Below are 22008 nucleotides of genomic sequence, written 5' to 3'. Positions count from 1 at the left end.
TGATTACTCATTGACTTTGGTGGTGAGGGGCACTGCTCTCGACGACATGCACTGATTACTCATTGTCTTTGCTGGTGAGGGACACTGTTCTTGACATGTGTTGATTACTCATTGATTTTGCTGGTGAGGGACACTGCTTTTGACATGTGTTGATTACTCATTGCCTTTGGTGGTGAGGGACACTGCTCTCGACAACATGCTCTGATTACTCATTGACTTTGGTGGTGAGGGACACTGCTCTCGACGACATGTGTTGATTACTCATTGCCTTTGGTGGTGAGGGACACTGCTCTCGACAACATGCTCTGATTACTCATTGACTTTGGTGGTGAGGGACACTGCTCTCGACGACATGCGCTGATTAATCATTGTCTTTGGCGGTAAGGGACACTGCTCTTGACATGTGTTGATTACTCATTGTCTTTGCTGGTGAGGGACACTGCTCTTGACATGTGTTGATTACTCATTGATTTTGCTGGTGAGGGACACTGCTTTTGACGTGTTGATTACTCATTGATTTTACTGGTGAGGGACACTGCTTTTGACATGTGTTGATTACTCATTGACTTTGGTGGTGAGGGACACTGCTTTTGACATGTGTTGATTACTCATTGACTTTGGTGGTGAGGGACACTGCTCTCGACATGCGCTGATTACTCATTGTCTTTGCTGGAGAGGGACACTGCTCTTCACATGCGTTGATTAATCATTGTCTTTGCTGGAGAGGGACACTGCTCTCAACATGCTTTGATTACTCATTGTCTTTGGCGATGAGGGTCACTTCTCTCGACATGCGTTGATTACTCATTGTCTTTGCTGGTGAGGGACACTGCTCTCGACATGCGCTGATTACTCATTGTCTTTGCTGGAGAGGGACACTGCTCTCGACATGCGCTGATTACTCATTGTCTTTGCTGGAGAGGGACACTGCTCTTCACATGCGTTGATTACTCATTGTCTTTGCTGGAGAGGGACACTGCTCTCGACATGCGCTGATTACTCATTGTCTTTGCTGGAGAGGGACACTGCTCTTCACATGCTTTGATTACTCATTGTCTTTGCTGGTGAGGGACACTGCTCTCGACATGCGCTGATTACTCATTGTCTTTGCTGGAGAGGGACACTGCTCTCGACATGCGCTGATTACTCATTGTCTTTGCTGGTGAGGGACACTTCTCTCAACATGCTTTGATTACTCATTGTCTTTGGCGATGAGGGTCACTTCTCTCGACATGCGTTGATTACTCATTGTCTTTGCTGGTGAGGGACACTGCTCTCGACATGCGCTGATTACTCATTGTCTTTGCTGGAGAGGGACACTGCTCTTCACATGCGTTGATTACTCATTGTCTTTGCTGGAGAGGGACACTGCTCTTCACATGCGTTGATTACTCATTGTCTTTGCTGGAGAGGGACACTGCTCTTCACATGCGTTGATTACTCATTGTCTTTGCTGGAGAGGGACACTGCTCTTTACATGCGTTGATTACTCATTGTCTTTGCTGGAGAGGGACACTGCTCTTCACATGCGTTGATTACTCATGGATTCTTGTTCTGTACTTTAAGGCAAGTGCCTGTGATTTGTTGGTATAATGGCAACAGACGAGTTGATATGTTCTGCATTCACTTATTCTAGTATGAAGTGTGTCGCAAGCTGCAATGGGCTTTTATGATTGTGCCACACTGCAGATGATTTGGCATATTGGAGCGTTTTGACTTGTTCCAGTTTTTATTTTGTTTAAATGTGTTATAATGCACCCTACGCTTTGTTCTTTTGGTTTTGGCCATGATGGCCTAGCTAGCCTGGCCTTGTATAGGCTTCTGTTGTACGCTGTTTGTGACACCGCTCAGTCTTTCCCACCAGGAATATCCAATGATTCACCATCTTATGATAACGGTCATTCCTGCACCTTACTGGTGAAAAATAGCCAGTATTACCGGCACCAGAAAATCCCCCAATAGAGTCCAAGGTGACTTCATGGAATGGGGATTTACAGACGACACTGGCACTCGTAATTCAGCTGAAATACTGCTGGACAAAGTGCTGGTATCGGTATTTCAGTTTGCCGTATCCTGGCGGTAGGATACTGGTAAACTTGTAATTAGGCCCAATGTCTTGGGGTTTATCCTTTTAAGGTGCATAGACATTTCCCCTTTTCAGGTGCCTCTTATGGTTGGTTTGTGCCATGGACACTGATTACTGGTGATAATGCAGCCGTCAGTCTATGGAAAGGGGTATTTTGTTCTCCCCATGATTTTAGTGTGCAGTTTTATGCCAAACAATCCTTCATGGGGTCTATGCTTTATTGCTGTTTTCTGTGCCAGTGGCATTGTGGCCTTGTTTCATATGTAGCTTCTTCACAGAGATGCAGGAGCAGCTTTTACAGCCTTTTTCTTAGGCTAAGGTAGTCCATGGTACGAATGATTTATAAGACAAGGACCATGACCCAAGAGGATCATTTGAATCATCACTCTTACAATCATTCACAAAGTGTTACTCCATTCCACACCATGTTCCGATGCATAGGAGGCCTAGCCCATGTGTGGCGCATACTGCAAACCCTTGCAAAGGTGTTTCTGTTGCTGAAATCTTGAGGAGTTGCTACTTTGTACCCAGTATGTTCTATTATGCATGCAGCATATGATTGTGTATATGGATATAGAGGGTGAGCCATGTTTCTAATTGCACTGATAAACATTGCACCTCTTCTGAGTTGTGGTTCTAGGCGTCCCATTTGTAGGTGTCGAGCAGTTGAACACTCTCTATTAGATTCTACAGAGAATTTGCAAATAAGACGTTGGCCCTATATGGTTTGGTACTATCTCCAGCAACACTTGGTAGTGATATCATGATGGATTGACCCTCCCTGCAGCTGGCTTTGATTCAGTGACCATCTCTCTTATAGGAGTCATCCTCAACCATCTTGGCATGTGCGCATCTGAGGTCTGAGGTTGACCTTCCTCAATCTTCCAGAGTCCAACTCAGTCTTTATTGGGATGGGAGAGCCATCACACTGTTCACTCAGCCTGGTTGTCTTGTGGAATGCCCATGTCTTGATTTTGGAATTTATTATGGAGAGACCAGGTGATCCGCATGTTATTGTAGGTTTTTGTCTAGCAATTTCTCTTATTTGGCCGCTGTTCTAGATGGTCTTTCCCACTCAAAGATCCAAAGGTTATGGAATGTGATAGTGCTGCACCCTTTGCTTGGGACTCTTCCATTTTTTTGGAGTCATTTTTCTTGGCATGGCCAGAAGCCTACATATATGGGTGGATTTAGTTCACACCCACTTTGAAAACTACACACAAGTGCTCCGAAGGGCTGCTTCATGGGTGGTTGAGTGGGTGTATGGGCGATTCTCTGCTAAATACTCAAATTATAGTTTTAAGATGGAGCTTGGTGTTACGCTTCACTTCCACTGTTTTGTGTGGTCAGTGTTACTAACAGTTGCCTGAGGTTTTGCAGGCTGAGGCCATGAATGATGCACTAAATTGTAGGGTAGATCCGAATTGGAGCATTTGTTTGTATTTTCTCGTGGATTAAAGATAGTGAAGATGAAAAGTGGCAGAGCATAGATGAATTACTGGTGATCTTCATTGCACTGAGTCCTTCTCCTTGTTACCACAGTCCTTTGTACCTCCTTCCCACTCTTCAACATCGTCAGTGTGTTGGGCCAATTTGGTACTACTTTGGTACAAAAAAAGAGGAATTCTGGGTGAGGAGTCAGATAATTCTACACCGAGGCAAAAGTTGGCCGAACAGCTCCATCTACTTCTCGTGAAGCGTTTTCCTTAAATAAACTGCTACCTGAAGCCCTACATTACTAGTGCTTACGATGACAGTACATCTACGAAAAACCTATATTCAGGTGCCAATAGGTCCTTATGCCTTGCTGGCCACGACCAACAAGGTGCCCCTAATAGGGACCTGCGCTCAAAGTACTACCTCAAAACGGCTGGTACTAAAATGGCTGTGCTGTAAGAGGTTGTACCAGCCTAAGTTGGCTTGTCTGTCCCATGCTGGGCCTAGAGATCCAGTATACTCCTCACTGATGATGCCTGTAAGGAAGGCATTTTATAAAATGTATGAAAGACACAATAAAGTATAGTTCAAGGGTGTGTATTGAACTTTGCATGGGTTGGAAAAACCCCTATCTAAACCTAACTTCTAAAGATGGGAGCGAGCTACGACCATCCAATAAAAGAAAACGCTGTCCTAGTTGTGCCTTGTCAAATCAAAGATGGCCTATACTAACAAACCTATTACCAAAACTTGCTCTAAAGAAAAAAGGGTGTCGGATGTTGAAGTGTATAAAGAAATAGGGTGTAGCAAAATATAAGGTCCAAGTGACTTGGCAGTTCAGGACTGCTGAACTATAGTTTCCCCTTCCCCATGTTTCAGCACGGAACAAGGCGGAACAAGAATAGAGTTTGTAGCCCACTCTGACTTCTTGGGCACAAGGAGGCAGTCTTTAAAGCACACCAGGGTCTTCCAGAACAGAGTCTCTTTTCATCATCAAAAGCCTCTCGGTTGGGAAGTGCCTTGGTGAACACACAACAAAGGATCAAATTAAAGTTCTGGTTCTTTTGGTTTAGTTCACAATGCAAAGTCTCTGGTGGTTCATTATTAAGAAGGATTTCTGAACTCTGTCCAGGAGGGTCAGAGGTTCAGAAGGCCAACCTGGTTTCTTGGAACAGGGTAACCTCTGGATAAGCCAGACCAATAAGGGTAGTTATGGCAGGTGATCAAGACTAAGTCTCAGGAGGGGTGAGGGTGACTGAAGGACCTCAATGAGCACACAGAGCAAGGACACCTACAAATTACTCCAGACAGGTGTTATATTAAAAATATAGACACATTTATAACAAGGCCTTTGTAACACAGACTATAGCAAAGAATCACAGTAACACTAAGTAAACCAATACATCACATTCAATACAATATATATAGAAGACCAGGGGGGGTCTAAAGGGAAGACTGCACAACATATGTTGACAACCTAGAGGGGAAGGAAACAGGCAGTGCAGTTAGTCTTTAGGCCCAATTCAACATCAGTTATTCACCTAACTAAGAGGCAGTCCAAGCCCTAAGAAGAGGGGAGCCTTGTGCTCAATAGTACATGTAATGCAAGCGCATGCGGTTGTTCCAATGGGCACAACATTGTCTCTTCAGGGGTCTCTAGCAGCTCGGGAAGGTGGATAAGGCGATGAAGAATAAGTTCCCACTATTCAAGAAGGTCTTCCACTTGAAGGCAGAGGCAGTTCGAGAGTTTGGGATGGAGTTGTATTTCGCAATAGCAGTGGAGAGGAGAGGGGCCCCCAGGGGCCACTTGTGCGTAAAGATGGGCTCTGGCGCTAGAGGCCACTGGTTGGGATAAAGATTACTCACCGGTCCCTGAGGCAAGGAGCCCCAAACTTCAGCAGGTTAGTCCAATTCGGTTGCAGGTTCAACGGCGGCAAAAAGGACGTCTCGGCACCTTTTAGTTCCTGAGATCCAGCGAGGATTCCCAAACAGGACAGGGGTGATTTCTCCACTCCGGGTGGATGAATCTCCCCAGTTTCACTGCAGCAGGCTTCAGGGGCAAGAAGGTCACAAATGCAGCAGACTTGTAAAGGGCGTTGGCGCAGCAGGGCAACACGGTAACCGCGTTTACTCCGGTCTGGGCGCACTCGTCTCACTTCAGACCTGGGAATGCCAAGTGTATGAAATTCGGTGTGACGACCAGATGCAGAGGGGTCCCACGGGACGACAGTGGGCTCAGGGTGCCAAACCTTCCAGCGGGTCACCAGCGGTTCCTCGACTCAGCTTTGTAGTTGCAGGATACTTGGATCCTATCCCTTGTTCAGTGAGAACTTGGGAGATCGACCTGGTAGTGGTGTTTCCAGCCTACTCTTATCCAAAGTTCCCTTCGCGCCAAAACGGAGAGGACCCAATGGGAGATCTGCTCACAAACACACACTCCATACATGGACCAATCACAGCCAACTGTGGTCTCAGGCATTCAAGACACTCCAGACTCTCTGGCACCCAGGATGTGTATTGGGACCAGACATCCCATCCCACATCTTGGAGGCGCACACACAAGGCATGCAGATGCCCGGGAAAGCATTGGGATTCGCGGTAAAATGAATGACCAAATAAGGACTGACCTGGGTCGACTCGACCTGGGGAAGGTGAAGGGGCAAGATGGCCAAAGGACAGGACAAAGAACCTCGTGGCATGGCCATTTTGGAGCCAGGCCACCTATTTGTGCCAAACGCAGTTAACGTGGTTAACATGGCAGGAAAGGTTTAAAAATAATGCAAAACGATAGCTGCCACCAATCCTGTCCATGACACATCTGCACAGTTCATAAAAAGTCCAGCAAGAGTATCTAGGGCCTTTGGAAATTACTATAGACCCAAGTGTGCTGTATGGTAAAATACATTGCACACTTGTTACATGCTGCACAAAAGTTGCAACATGAGAAAAGGACTAAGGGAAACAAAGTCTCTGAGTACTGACTGTCTTAAGGGCATGTCAGTTTCCCCATAAAAAGTGAGCAAAAGCCCCGAGGAGTACAGCTGAGGGTTGTGCTTCTCTGGCAAAGTCAGTCAGTGGTGTCTAAACCGCAGCAAAAGGTTTGGGGGGTTGACACATGGAGGGAAAATTACATACACATATGAAATCTTTCCTAACACTCATCCACCCCGGGTCTCCCTCAGTCGGGTTCAGAACTCATCTTTCTCACAGGTGTAGGCTCTCCTCAATTTGGCAGAAGCCCACGTTCTTTCTTTCAGCATCACAGGTGTAGGCTCCCCTCGACTGGGTGCAAGCCTACATTCGCTCTCTCAGCTTTTATATGAAATTGTAAGTTTGAAGACATTCGACTGTGTAACAGTTTTTTCTATGACCCTTGCAGGGCCACTTCGATATCTTTAAACTCAGGGTTTCACTTTTATTTCTCTGAGAGATGCTTTTGCTAGAGACCTTCGTTTGGGCACACATGGGTACCGGACCACTCTTTAGTAGCGTATATCTGCTTTCTTTCAATTCAAAGGACAACTCCCTTTCGCCTTCTGGCCTTCATTCGTGTCTCTCAATTAGACGATTCATCAAACAGTTCATCCTACAACACTATTTTGCTCACAAACTTCACTTCAAATGCAGACCGGTATCGCACCATTGCCTCCAACCCACTGGTTACATTAAGTTTCTTTATCAACAGCTTTGTTTGTTGTGCCAAGGACCATACACCGGCAGCTGCAGCTACTCTCTGCCCCGGTTAGACATGCAGGAGGGCCCCTGGGTAGCCTTTTCTAGCCTTCCCTCTCAGTTTTGCTCGGGCTGCTCGCCAATTAACAAGAGTCGATCGATCACTGGGGAACGGGGTCAAGAGCTTCTCCCTCCACGCGGCTGCTTCTTGATCTGGCACCACTCCTTTGCTATTCAGCCTTCACCTTGGAAGTCCTGCTCCTTTGTACCTTTTTCCTCGCTCACAGTGTGCTCTCATTGTCTGCCTTTTATCCAAGTGCCAAAGTGTTAAAGGATTCAGGTGTGAGTCATTACTGGCAATTGTCTGACTCTGCCTGACCCTGATTTTGGGACATGTCAAATGAAATGGCTGGGTGTGATTCTGTCTTCCTCAGAGTGCTCTGTGTAGTGTTTGTGTAGGAAAAGGGGGCAGGGTAAGGTTCCCAGATAGCATGCAGGATGACAAGGGGTAATAGGAAAACAGGGAAGGGGATACTGCGTCTATCCAACGGGTACCCCAATGCCCGGGACCCCTCCCCCACTGGTCCACCCCCGGGGTCTGGATCCATTAGCGACAGCCGTGGCCAGGCCACCTGGACGACAGATTCCAAGGGACTAGTCTGTGAGATACCCTCCGGTTTCTTAAAGGCCCAACAAGGCCGACACATGTCTGGGGAAGGTTGTGGTCTCGTGCAGAAGGGATTTGACCAAGCAGTTGGGGCTGGACTGCCCCTTTTGGGGTGGGACCAAGCCTGATTTGCATAGGGTCTTTTCCCTTTTGTAATGGCTTTGCTGTCGAAGAACAATGGTCTGGAGGGTTGTCCAGAGCAATGCCAGAGGTTAAGATAAATTCTAAGCCTTCCAGGATCACCTCTTTTGTTTTGCCTGTTCCCGGATACAAACACACCCTTATGTACTACGTAACAATAGAGATGGGAAAAGGAAGACTCCTGAACACAGGACTATATTTTCTGGTGGTGACTTTATTTTCTGGTGGTCAGATATTTCAATTAAACATATGGTAAGGGAACTGATTGGACAACAGCACCTTCTTCTGGCCCAATTGCGAGCTGGCAGGCTCAAGCCGGCCCACACAACAAGGCACACAGCATAAGGCACCTTCCCTGTCGTGAGCCTGTCTGGAGCCGCGGGGAGCCCAGGGCCGTGACTTTAGACCTCTGCCCCCACCCCTGGATCACCTGCACTGCAAAACTTTGTTCCAAAGACATTATTTATTCGCTTCACCAAGCTGCTAACTGCACCTGGCGTACAACGGTCTCAGACCCATGTGAGAATTTATACTTTACCACTTTAAACAGATTGTGAACTGTTACCCTTTTACTGCTAAAGCCTGATGTCACCATTATTACACTTCTGCCTTCAAGAACACGCATTAGATAGTATGCGTGTATCTCACGTTTCCCTGTTTCCCTCTCCTAACTTGCCTGCCTGTATCCAGTAGCATTGTTCATTGGCAATATGATCCTTATCTGTTGTCCACTTGCGACCGGCTTAGCACTACCTAGTATACGTCAGGAAACTGCAGCCAGTTTTTATAATTTGCTGCTCTTAGCTTAAACGCTATTGTACATTTAAATGCTACCTGTCTGTACAGGCCATTCCCATAGTCAGACCCTGATGCCATAGCTGCTACTACTTGTCGGCACACTGTATTTTACCCAGATTGTGATTTTCGAATCTAGACAGGTTGCCATAGTTGCTATTACTTGTCTGCACACTATATTTTACCCAGTTTGTGATTTTCAAATTTAGACAGGTTGCCATAGTTGCTATTACTTGCCTGCACACTGTACCCTAGCCTAGGTTGTGATCTCTGAATTTAGCCAAAACTATTATCGCTAAAACTGCCACAAAGTTGTAATTTATGGTGCATTTAGCAACCACCTGCCTCTCTATTCCACTTCTCCATTGATTACTGCATTCTGCACCTTGCTGCCCTGCCCTGCGAATACCAACACTGTCATCCTTGACAGAACGCTGCCTAGTAACCTAGTAGTCACCTACCCCCTATCCGATTGCTGCACTGGATTATTGCAATCTGGTACCTAGCTGCCCTGTCTTTCAATACCACCCTACTATTCTATTCTGCATCTAAGATGCACCTAGTAGCTACCTGCCCATCCATCTGACCGCCACACCCTACCTACACCCAACAGAATGTACCTCGCAGGCATCTACTCAGCATTGCTGCGAGTAATTCTCCACCTCATCCATATATCCGGCCAGCCTAGCCCTACCTTTAGCTCTGCCTCCATAGGCAACATTCCCCCACTCATTATGTATCTCACTACACCATGCAGCCTCACTGCTAGAAATGCCAAACTACGGGCCAGATTACCCAAACTACATGAACATCGAGCCAGGGATTCCATCCAAATTGACTAACCGGACCCCACTTATGGACACAGTCACCCCTACCAACCGCCCCACGGACACACCCAAGTATAGCCTAACTAATACTATGACCAAGCACAAGGCTCACAACTTAACCACTATACCCATATGTACCAAAACTATCTCCACGCTCATAAGCGGTGCCTTAATTAATGCACGATCTGTAGTAGCCCATGCCACAGATATAGCAGACCTTATTCTTGCAGATGGACTAGATTTCCTAGCAATCACTGAGTCCTGGCTCCATGCAGCCGCTGGCCTAGTTCTCTCACTAGCCATCCCTGCTGACTATACTATTCTCCGAGCAGACAGAGTAGAATCCAGAGGCGGAGGCCTAGCCATAATTGCCAAAATGCACCTAAACATTAGACTTGACACCACAAACCTCCTCCCTTCATGTGAATCTCTCACAGCTAAGCTTCCCACAGCCAACTCCCAAACCATCAACATCCACGTATTATACAGACCTCCTGGTCCTTTAGGTTCCTTCGAGGAAGACCTCACCACCATCCTCACCAACAACCTAAAAATTACTTCCCAGAGTCTCCTTCTAGGAGATTTCAACCTAGGCCTCAAAGATCCCAAAGACCTCCAGGCTACCCTCATTAACAATACCCTGTCAGAATTAGGCTTTACCCAAAGAGTATCCACCCCTACCCACAACAAAGGGAGAACCCTTGACTGGGTAGCAGACTACAACTGTGCGGCCTCCATCACTGCTAATACCCCTCAACCATGGTCTGACCACCACCTCCTCACTTTCAACCTTGAAGCCACAAGCCCCATCACTAATAATTTAATTGCCACAGATATCCCCACGAGAAGCAAGAACAATATCACAGCTGAAAAACTCATCCCCCTCATCCTACCGACCTTGAACCAACTCTCAGCTACCTCCAACCCCCACCAACTTGTAGAAAGTTACAATAACTGCATGCGCTCAGCCTTAGACTCCATTGCACCCCTCAAACTGAGAAAATGTAAGCCAAAAAAACACCTTAACACTTGGTTCTCTACCCACCTAAAAGCTCTCAGACTAGAGAAACGCATAAATGAACAAGCTTGGAGAAAATCTCCTACAGATACTAACAAGCTGATCCTCAACAAAATAGTCTCCATATAAAAAAAAAATCATCCTTGCTAAACAAGAATCATACAACCAGAGAATCTCACAAGCCAAATCCAGCACAAAGGAACTGTTTTCTATTATCAAAGAGCTAGAAACTCCTGTCCTAGTCCCTGACACATGTGTGAAAGATGAACAATGGTGCACTAGTGTCCAAAATGCCCTGTCCAATAAAGTCACAGGCTTTCAAATCAAAATCAACAACAAGAAAGAATCCCTAACCAACTATACTAACTCTTCCAACACTCCCCCATGCCCCACACCTCAGGACCCCTCACCCAACCCACCTATTCGTTTCAGCTTCTCCAAAGTCTCTACATTAGAAGTGGAAAAAATCATCCTCAGCCTTAAACCGACTAATTGCCAGGGCGACCCTTGCCCCGCACAAATCATTAAAGACGCGGCAAGAGACCTCTCACCATTCATTACCAAACTCATTAACGCCTCCTTCTCTTCAGGCATCATCCCCAACATTCTTAAAGAATCGTGGGTCCTCCCTCTACTCAAAAAACCCTCACTAGACCCTTCCATACCCAACAACTACATACCCATCACCAACGTCCCCTTCCTGCTCAAAATATTAGATAAGACTGCCTATTAACAAATACAAAAATATCTTGAACAAAACCACCTCCTGGGAATCTGGCAATCAGGCTTTAGACCCCAACATGGGACAGAAACTGCTCTCATTGATCTTAATGCCCAAATCGACACTCTGAGAGATAATGGCGAAACTGCTCTACTACTCCTCCTAGACCTCTCAGCAGCATTTGATTTAGTAGATCACAAAATATTGTGCAACCACTTGGACTCGGCCGCCCACTTCTCCCAAGAAGCCATCAGTTGGATTGAGTCATTCCTCAGCAACAGATCTATGCGTGTCTTCTCCACATCTGCCTCCGCCGACCCCATCCCCATCACTTGTGGGGTCCCTCAGGGTTCATGCTTCTCCCCCACACTGTATAACGTGTTCACGAAGCCCCTGTTTGATGATCTTGACGGTCTGGGTATCACCTACACTAACTACGCCGATGATACCCAGATCCTCATCCCGTTGACGGGAGATTACAACAAGGTTTTGGCCTTGGTGAACAGGGTAAACCTCATCATCCAAGGCATGGATGGCCTCCCATAGTCTATACTTGAATGATGACAAGACTGAACTCATCCTCGGATCTACCACTGATCTAAATAAACTGAACCATAACTACACCAGCTTTATTATAGACGGCAATCCCATCAAGGTATCTAAAGAAGTGAAAACCCTAGGAATCTACCTAGACACTGCCCTCTCCTTCCATAAACAGGTTAGTTCCATGGCCACCTCCACAGCCTATACATGTAAGCTTATAAGAGCAGCCAAACCTTTCCTATCCACTCAGAACTGCATTACCTTAGCCACATCCCTTGTATTATCAAAACTGGACTATTGTAAGGCCCCCTACGTAGGAGCCAACAAACAGGGAACCAATAAAATCCAGACCCTACAAAACAATGCTCTCAGAGCAGCACTCAAGAGAGAACACATCTCCAACATAAGGAGAACTCACAACTGGCTTACCACCACCGACAGAATCCTGCTCAAAGTAGCCTCCTTAACACACAAATGCCTCAATACTGCAGCCCTCCACTACTTAGCCGACAGAATAAAAAGATACACCCCTAACAGGCCCACCAGATCCACCAATGCTAACCTACTTACAGTTCCCAGATTCAATCGAACCAAAATGGGCGGCAACAGCTTCCAGGTGAAAGCAGCCCAACACTGGAACTCGTTACCACCCCCCCTTAAAACACCTCAAACATATCCCCACTTTAGGCGTAGCTACATTCAGTGGTTAAAGGATAATGATCAATAACTGACCTCGCCTTTACTAATCATGTAATCACGTATACCTGTAAACTGTAAAATGTATATTTCTGCATCCATCGCTACTGTATCAACCTATGTACACAATGTAATTACTGCACAGCACTGTAACCAAGCTGAGAATAACCTTGCTGCTCCTGCGGCCTCATACCTTCGGGTCAGGCGCGCAATATAAATGAATAAACATACAAATAAACAAACAAACAAACAAACAAACTCTACTTCTGCCTGCTTTTGCTTCTTTAGCTGACTGTACAGGACATTCCCACCCCATCGTGATGGGTGAATACCAATGCGACCAACACCTCAGGAGAAGTTGGCATTTGTTTCTTTAAGCAGCCTCCTCGCTGGAGGGGCCATGCAGCCATGCTATGAATGGAGACTTGTAAAAGAGGGCCTCCCGCCTCTGGCCCAAGCTCATGGAGAGATTTCTAGAAGAACTAGTCACATGGCGCTGCAGTCAGCATTACTGAACCTTCCCACAAGACGCTTAAAATGTACACACCCATAAATAAGGAAATTACATTTATTTCCCAACTTTGCAAATGATTAATTGGAAAATGCAAGAGCGGCTGCCAATGTCAAGGTTTCAGCGCACCTCTGACATCAGCTGGAGCCTGCTGGAACTAGACTCTAGAAAGCTGGCAGCGCTGCTGCCTGTTTTAATTAGCCATAAAACAACTGTGCCAGCCTGGGCTCACCTTCAGATGCTGGAGTTTTAGTTTCTCCTCCTCTAATTTCAGACGTTTCTGCGTAATTTCTTCTTGTAATTTCCTCTTGTCCTGCAGGGAAGACGACAAGAACATTTCATTATTAGCTGTAAAGATTACAAGCAGATTTTTTCCGCGCGCCCTTTCTGAAAGCTTTATTTCACTTTGAATTTCTTAGCATATGCCTAATTCATATTATAAAATAATGTTCTACATGGCTTTATTATGATAAAGGCCGGTGTTCTTCCATCATTTAATTTTTCTTAAGCAAATGGTTACATGCACGAGGACAGATTTTTAAATTAACTCGTGTGTTTAACAAATTAAGAAGTAGATCCCTTAGACGTGGGTGTTACTAATCTTTTTTTAACTTTAAATATCTACGTCCTTTATGTTTTGTTACGTTCGTTGTGTCTGGAGTTTAGGGCAGAGGGCCCACGCTGGTGAGAGCACAAAGTGCCAGGCAGGGTCGCACTTGGACAAGGAATAGGCCCGGACACCCCAAATAAAAGTGGCCCACCCCTAGCCTCAGGACGCTTGACCTCTGATGACATCACCAGAAACGATGTCATTGGACCCCACCTCAAAGTGACATCCCGGGAAGTGATGAAACACGACCTTTCACCCCTTGACAAAACAGGAAGTGGCATCAAATAGCGTTGTTCCTAAGTACACTACGAAAAATATGGTTATGATTTCACTAATGTGATGTACAGTTCATACAAGAATGGATCACCATATGTATCATTAGTATCTGTGTGTATAGATCCATATTGTCAGATTACTGTGAGTGCAAGCAGACGTTCAAGGCCAAATGACAATATGTTATTGAATAGCTCTTACGCTTAAACTCTTCTTTTATAGAATAAATATGCAGCCAATATCACCCAGCCTGTGTTGGTACTCATTTATCGACCTAAGAAAGATGAAAGGCTGAGATGGCCTTGCTGGGATTTGAACCTGCAGATCACCCACACATCACAGCAGCGAGCACGCAACCCACTGAGCTATCATATCGGCTATAGTAAAATGAGCAATTATTCTGTGGTGTATACCATTAAACTGGTAACTGAGATTCAACTGCAGACCAGTTAAGTTCAATATGCAGCCAATATCACCCAGCCTGTGTTGGTACTCATTTATCGACCTAAGAAAGATGAAAGGCTGAGATGGCCTTGCTGGGATTCGAACCTGCAGATCACACACACATCACAGCAGCGAGAGCTCAACCCACTGAGCTATCATATCGGCCATAGTAAAATGAGCAATTATTCTGTAGTGGATACCATTAAACTGGTAACTGAGATTTAACGGCAGACCAGTTAAGTTCATCTGCAGGTCTGGTGCAAAGTTGGCCGCATGTCAAGCCTGCATGCATCTACTTTCAGGCTTCAGAGGTTGGTAAAATAGGGAAATCAGCACACTCACAGGACATCCCATACTCTGAGCACTCATTACCTCATACATGCAAATAAACATCCTGAACAGCATGCCAGGGAGATGGGAAAGATAGACACATTACAACAAAACATTTATTGTGGCACAATGAAGTCAATGGCCACTTGATGTGCTATGGTCAAATATTTCTACACTGTGCAAAAGCTTTTAGGCACAAGGATGTGGTCAAGTAACCGAGGACACCGAGATGGAGTGTCTTGTGATGATCGTAACAGAGACTCCGGCAGAAAAAAAAACATGCTATTACTGCAACCTTTGAAAGGCAAAATTCATAGTCCGAAATGGATGCTTACTCTACTCTAAAATTGGTTGTTTATCACTAATATCACTAACACATATTTATCACTAATACAACAGGACAGCAACTCCAGGGGGTACCGCGTGCCCCCTGGAGTGGCGGCACGGTGACAGCCTGCAGCCCAGCGGTGGTCCCGGCACCGGCCCCGGCCCCTCAACCTTGCATGCTGCAGCAGCATGTAAATGATGCATGCATCATAACGTATGATGCACACATCATGCATGCAAATAATTCATCAAAGCAAGGTATCATAACCTAACCATGAAAGCCATTAGTAGGCTACACCTCCTATAAAACGCATCAGCCCACGTGGTAACATAAAAACTTGGTAGAGATATTTCTCCCATTCTTGCTAGTCGCCACTGAGTCAACTTATTGAACTACAATTGGCACCCTGGCGAGGGAGTCAGGGGGCCTTCCAGCCAATCGGGAAGCTCAGAATGGGATTCTTTACCTCATGGCAAAGCTGTTATTCTGGACCTCCCCAGAAGCCGGAGACTACAATTTTCCCATCTGGGGCAGTAGGTAAATGCACCCTGCACTCTGCCACATTCCCTTCCTCCTCCATTTCCAATTTCCACATGCCTCACCCACTCCCGCCCGTACACCACTTACCTGCAGCTTTCTTGTCCCTCACCGCTGCCGGGAACAATCAGTGTTCCCAGGTGCATCCTCATCACAGGAATGCCTGCTATGGAAAGGAAGAAGGGACTACGTGTAGTTCCCACCTCGCTTGTCAATGGTGAACATATTGTTTTTTTGTTTTTTTCAAGTTGAGAAATCGCAAACATGCAGTTTCTCAACTTGAAAAAAAAACTATTACCATTCTAATAGCATCCTGGTAAAACATGCGGGGATGCCTCTGGGCTGGGGCATTACTGCGTCTTGTAATGCCAGAGGATAACGTCAAGGCCCTTTCTTCGCTCATGCCTGTAACTCGGACCTAGGGCATTACTTCTGGTAATGCCCCGCCCATCAGGGTTTATTGCTCAAGTGTTGTGGAATGCCTATATAACATTCTATTATAAAGCCTGCAATTATATTAATTCTAGGGTGGGTCAGTTCCATCCTACGTGTTATCTACGGGACGACCCACCACCCAAAGAAGTATGATAGTACAGAGAATTAAGAAAACTAGGAAACTAGAATGAGTACATTTTCTGTGTTGGATCTCTGGTTCTGAATTTCACCTTACATTTTGTAATATCTTGGAGATATTTATGTACGTATGCGGTTTTGTACAGTGAGGCCTAGCCATGCAGGGAGTCAGAGAAGTACACAATAGTGTGCAGGTAACACAGAGAGAAGATGTATAATCGTGTGTATTATCAGCAAGTGAATACATAGTATTTCTACAGCAGTTGTGTACCGTACATATAGAGTTGATGGTGTTCTGGGCAATCAGCTAAGTAGAAAGCAAATTGCTGTTAAGATCACATCCCAGAACACATAGGCAAAATGTTTGGGAGGTTTGGGGTTACTCGTTTTAACTATAGAAGGTACAAAAAACTGTGACACAAAAGACGAGAGGGCAGAAAAATAGCTATGGCATATTCTGTTATTATTACTGGAAGAGGGAAAAATAACAGGAAAGTACATTTTTATGACTCTTCAAAGGAGTGAGAAGGCTACGTGGTGAGTGATAACTGGTCTCATCAACAGGGGAGGAGAGGTAGGTGGGGAGGGTCTTGTCAGAGGCGAAGAGGGGATGCTCTACTGGGAGCAAGAAGGAACATATGCAAGGTTACATACAATGGCAGGCATGATTGTGCCGGGAGCCATGATGGTAAGCTCCAATGAGTTGCCAGTTGTCTCACAGACAGCGAGACGAGCATCGCCTGCAAGGTGGTACACCTGCTAGACTACCTTAGTCGTTCAGCTTTGGGTAAACAGCCCTACAAAGATATTGATATGGAGATGGTGCTTTATAGATTGTTCACAACATAAAATAATAAGAGGCCCATATCAACTGTGTAATGGGATTACCCACAGGCGACAGCTCATTTTTAGCCCCTATTTTGAAGAAGCTATCAAACTCGCTCTGGTAATTTTGACCACACTTTATATTTTGAAGGTGGATTAAACAAATTCACTTCCAATATTACAATTCCCTCTCGCAGGTGTTTGTGAAGTGGGTTGAGACTACCACATTGGGGTGAAATCCTACATAAATCTGACGATTTGCTCAGCCAATAACTCGGATTTATGTCTGTGCTCAAGACTCTGCTAACTTTACGTCCTGGCTAAATCTTCTTCCTCCAGATGCCTTCTGTTTCATGCCTCATCTATCTCAACCATTTTTGTAGTCTATTTGAAGACATATATGGGCCTCATTACGAATGTGATGGTAAATCAGCAGTACATCCACTGATTTACCACCAAACTCGATTACCGTTATTATCACTCGGCCCCGTGGATTCAGTATAGATTCCCATTTTTGGAGTCTATAGGACTCCATCAGGAGTTTTGGTGGATTCACCAGGACCGGTAATACCACACGATACATCTGCTGACCGTTGGCCTTAAAGTGGACGATTTACCTCCAGCATTAGGCTCTGGGTTAATCCTCCACTTAAAGGCGAAACTCCGAAATAGGTTGTGTGTTAAAACTGGTGGTAATTCTGTTACCAACCAGAAATGTGGTGGCAACGGAATGACTGGCACTTTTTTTAACACAACGCCAAACTCGTAATGTAACACTTTACCTGCTCTGATTTGCAAACATGGAATGTGATATTCTTGTGGTAGGCACTGTTTTCGCCTTCTCCTTCGTCCTTGCATCTCTTTACACATCTCCCTTGCTAGAAGACCTTTGCCAAATTTCTGTTGTCACGCTCCTAAGCCTCTCACGCAAGTAAGAATTAAAGTTCCTATACATTTATTTCTCCACAACCATACAAGTAATGTGCCTTTTTTGCTCTATATTCTATTCCCCCAAGATATGCACTCCAGCTGCAGCAGGTTTTCATATGTTCTTAATCTTGGGATAAAATCCAAGCACCATTTTCTCCGTTGTCACAGGTTTGCATTTTGATATCAATTTATAGTGTCATTACCAGTCTCTTCTTTCCAAACATTTCCAATGATTTCCCCTGTTTATATACCTCCAGGTGCCTGTGGCAGTTGGTGGATTGTTGGTATGTAGATATTTGCCACAAACCTGCAAGAGTGGCCAAGCTCAGTGAAGGAGCCTGAACCATCCAAGTTGGGTAGTGGGGGGATTCGCCTCCCCCTCCCCCCCATAACATTTTTACAAATGTTAATGTTAATGTTAATGGTGTGCAGTAGCACCTGGAGCATTCCAACTGCCAGATGGAATTACCAATAAACTATCTCAAACCAAATTAACTGGACGGACTCAAAGAATATGGCAAGGTACTACTTTATCATCAGCTCAAATAAAGTAGGGAAAACTGGTGAACAGACAAATTGCAGTTCACACACTATTAACTATATATTGATCATAGAAAGGCTTTATATCATGATATACATCAGCTATGATGTCATCCTATATGTAAAATAGTAAAACCTATCGAAAGGAGGGATTGGTTAAGGGAACATATATACTTATATATTGTTTAGGTGTTAGTAGCATGATTGGCTGCCTCTTATATGGTAGGCATGCCTAAAACTGCCGTTAAATACATACAATGCAGATTAATAGCAGAATAACAGCAGTGTATTGGCTTTTGCAACATTGTATAGTACACTGCTACATAGGATCTCATGATTGGTTGGCATTCTCTCCCAACCTTGGACAATCAGCTTGTTACCAGCACGTGAGCAAAATGAAACCCAGGTGTGGGGAACAACGTCAGACTACTGCCCACTTGGTCAATTAGCTTACCATCTATCATCAGTTAGGCCCTAAACCAAGGCTTCTTCTTTGTAGTTGACTTTGCTGACTTCTCTGGGACTTTTAAGGGAGTGTAGATGCATCGCTATCTACAATTAGAGTCTCAGGAATAGGACTTGTTTTCAAGTCCTGAATCACGTGTGAGGAGACCATGATTTTGTCAATGTTGAGCTTTTAGTTAGTCCTATTTAATACAATTACACTGGGTGCTATTACTCCTCATGGCCTCTGGAGGCTTGGTTGTTCCGTCTGGTGTATGCTTTCGGCACCTTTAATTGTTCAATACTTGGCATTTGCAAATGTTTTCTTCTTTACCTAATCCAAGAGAAATATGTTGTGCGTTTGTCGCTTATCCTCTTTGACTTCCCTTGTGCCTTGCAATTATTTCTTGATGTAGTATACTTGATCATAGGCCAATAGGTATTCTCTGTTCCTCGCACAAAGCTGTTTTCCAATACCTTTCAGCTCTGCAGCCCATGTCTGTTTTTGAGACATAGTGCAGAATTGGATGTTGTGAGTTTATAGGAACGGCGGACACCTGCGCTGATATGGATCTCAAAAGTGGCATGTGTCATTCCTGCTGCCGAGTTCTGGGTTTCATTGGGACAAGCTTGCAGATTCCCAAGTGTGAAGGTAAGAGAGTTGATTGAAACCCCTTTCTGGTTGGTGCTGGATCTGTGGAAAAATGCACTCACATCTTGTCAGTATTGCTACTAAAGGGTCAAGACGCTTGGTTGTGTGAATAGTCTTGATTTAATCAGGTCGTAATTGCCAGTGGTTAACTTGGCACATATAGTGCTTTGTCGCATGAGGAAAGCCATTGCGTGTTTTGATCGTAGGTCTTAATGAAGGCTGTGCAATATGTGGTGGTGTGCAAGTATTTGGTGACATAGTAAGTTACAGTGCATTATCACGATACAGCATGGAACAAAAATGTTTTTATTGAAAAAATATTGAGCAAAACAACCCGAAACGAATTTTAGAATTGAAAATCACATACACGATTCATAAAAGCATTGTGGTAAGTGCAGTGAGTGGTGAGAAGACAATAGTGACATCTGCATGTTGGATTAAGAATGATTAACAGTCCATTAATATGAACCATGTTGGTTTATTTCGTACATAAGGCAAATATGTGCACCAAGGAAAGGCAGGGAAGGAAAAGAGAAGTTTGGTTGCTTGGATGGTAAAGGTTGCTACCAGAATTTTTGAATAAATGCTGTTCCTTGATTAAGGAAGCTGTTTAGCCACTAAAGGAAAAGAAGATGGACTAGATTAGGTGGGCATGTTAGCAGGGGGCGTGGTGGACATTTTTGTTCCATGCTGCATGTGCGATAATACACCGTAACTTACTGTGTCACCAAACACTTGCACACCACCACATATTGCACAGCCTTGATAAAGACCTACGGTCGAAACACATGTTGGCTTTCCTCATGTGACAAAGCACTATACTTGGCAAGTTAACGACTGGTAATTACATACTGATTATATCAAGACTATTTACACAACCAAGCGTCTTGACCCTTTATTAGCAATACTGACAAGATGTGAGTGACGCAGCACCAAACAGAAAGGGGTTTCAACCAATTCTCCTGTTTCTGAGGTAGTTTGGCTATTTTTAACACGAGTCAGACGTCCAGCTTTTCATCATGGCTGCTTTACTTGCGTTATATTTTCTCCTGCAGCAAGCTTCTGTATAAATCATTTACCTTGCCTTTGTGCGTACATAAATGTATTGATCTTTTCTCACTTGTCTTTTCAATAGATATAATTTCTTCGTATTCACATATATGTTTCTCTTGTTACTTCAGTTACATCTTCATTTGTTTGAGTATTCACATATTGTTTCAGTGCATCCTCATGTCTTCTCTTCATGATGTCTGTTTGCTCTGGTCTGATTTCTCATATAGCTCTTCTTTGTCAAGTGGTGTATGTGGACATCCTTCCACCACCTCAATGCCAGGGTGCATTCGATACGATTGTCTTGAGTGCATAACCTCTGTCGTATCTTTGAGACGCAGAATAACACTTATCATGTGTGCTTAATCATAGATGCCCAATACAAAATGCCAAGCCACAGTAAGAAATGGCAAGACTGGATGTTTGGAGTTGTTCTTATTTGGTCTCCTGTAGATTTGAAGCATCTCCATAGCACCTTGGTTTTTTTGAAGACCTTGTGTTATGGTTTGGGGATAAGAGATATAGAGAATGAGTTTTGCAATTTATCTGTCCATTTCAAGGTGATGGGTGGTGTGGAAGAGAGGTATTTGGGTAGTTCTATTATGAAATGGACAATGTTCCCTTTTGTGTGTGCGATGGGTGCTTGGTAAATTGGTGGTGGAAGTAGTTGTGACACATTTTTGATACTATGGGGCTCACTACGAGATGGCCCATGCAGTAACAAAGTGCCAGTATTAATAAATACTGGCACATTATCCCACTGGCCAACTACAAGTTTGCCGGTGAGTTGGTGGAATGACCATCAGCAAGCTGGAGGTCATTCCGCCAACTTGCCGGCAGAATTTGCTGGTATGACTGGCGTTGGTAATAGTGGTTTGTGTAATACCGCCAGAATCCCCAATGGAGTCCAATGGGGATTTACACCATCTACCACCACTCGTTATCCAGTGGATATTCCATCGGACAGAGTGGCAGTAACACTAATACAGTGTGCTGGTATTCTGGTGGATTTACCGCCAGAAAACTGGCAAACTTGTAATGAGCCCCGTGTCTGTAGCAAGAGTGACTTTACTCAGGAATGTAAGAGCATTATGGAAGGAAGTTGTTTATTTTATTATTTGTTGTATCCTAGGGGTCTGTATACGACAGGACATGTGATGATTAGTGGAAGGGACAGGTAGTGGTAGCAGCAAAGCACTTTGAAGGTTGTAGCAGTAGCAACAGGTCATGGATAGAATTCTGGGTAAGGGCGAGTTGTGTGTGATGGATATTCCTCTCACTGGTTTTGTGGGTGCATTCATGAAAATACAATAATTACCTGGCGGATAGTTTGTCAACTAAGGGAGCAGTGGAAAGGG

At 44.7% G+C, this 22008-nt stretch overlaps 1 protein-coding gene across 2 annotated transcripts in view; it reads right to left on the bottom strand.

Moving 5' to 3' along the window:
- The window catches only part of PALMD (palmdelphin), a 311657-nt gene that overhangs the window by 174144 nt on the left and 115505 nt on the right, over positions 1 to 22008 (bottom strand). For both annotated transcript variants that reach the window (XM_069641537.1, XM_069641536.1), the window contains exon 2: positions 13347 to 13427. In XM_069641537.1, coding sequence (XP_069497638.1) covers positions 13347 to 13427 — 81 coding nt within the window. The remainder of the gene's footprint in view (positions 1 to 13346; positions 13428 to 22008) is intronic.

The sequence above is a fragment of the Ambystoma mexicanum genome, chromosome 1q (genome assembly GCF_040938575.1).
Source record: "Ambystoma mexicanum isolate Mex_15411 chromosome 1q, UKY_AmexF1_1, whole genome shotgun sequence".
Taxonomy (NCBI): Eukaryota; Metazoa; Chordata; class Amphibia; order Caudata; family Ambystomatidae; genus Ambystoma; species Ambystoma mexicanum.
The sequence above is the reverse complement of the archived record's forward strand: the minus strand, read 5'-3'. Positions and strand labels throughout refer to the sequence as shown.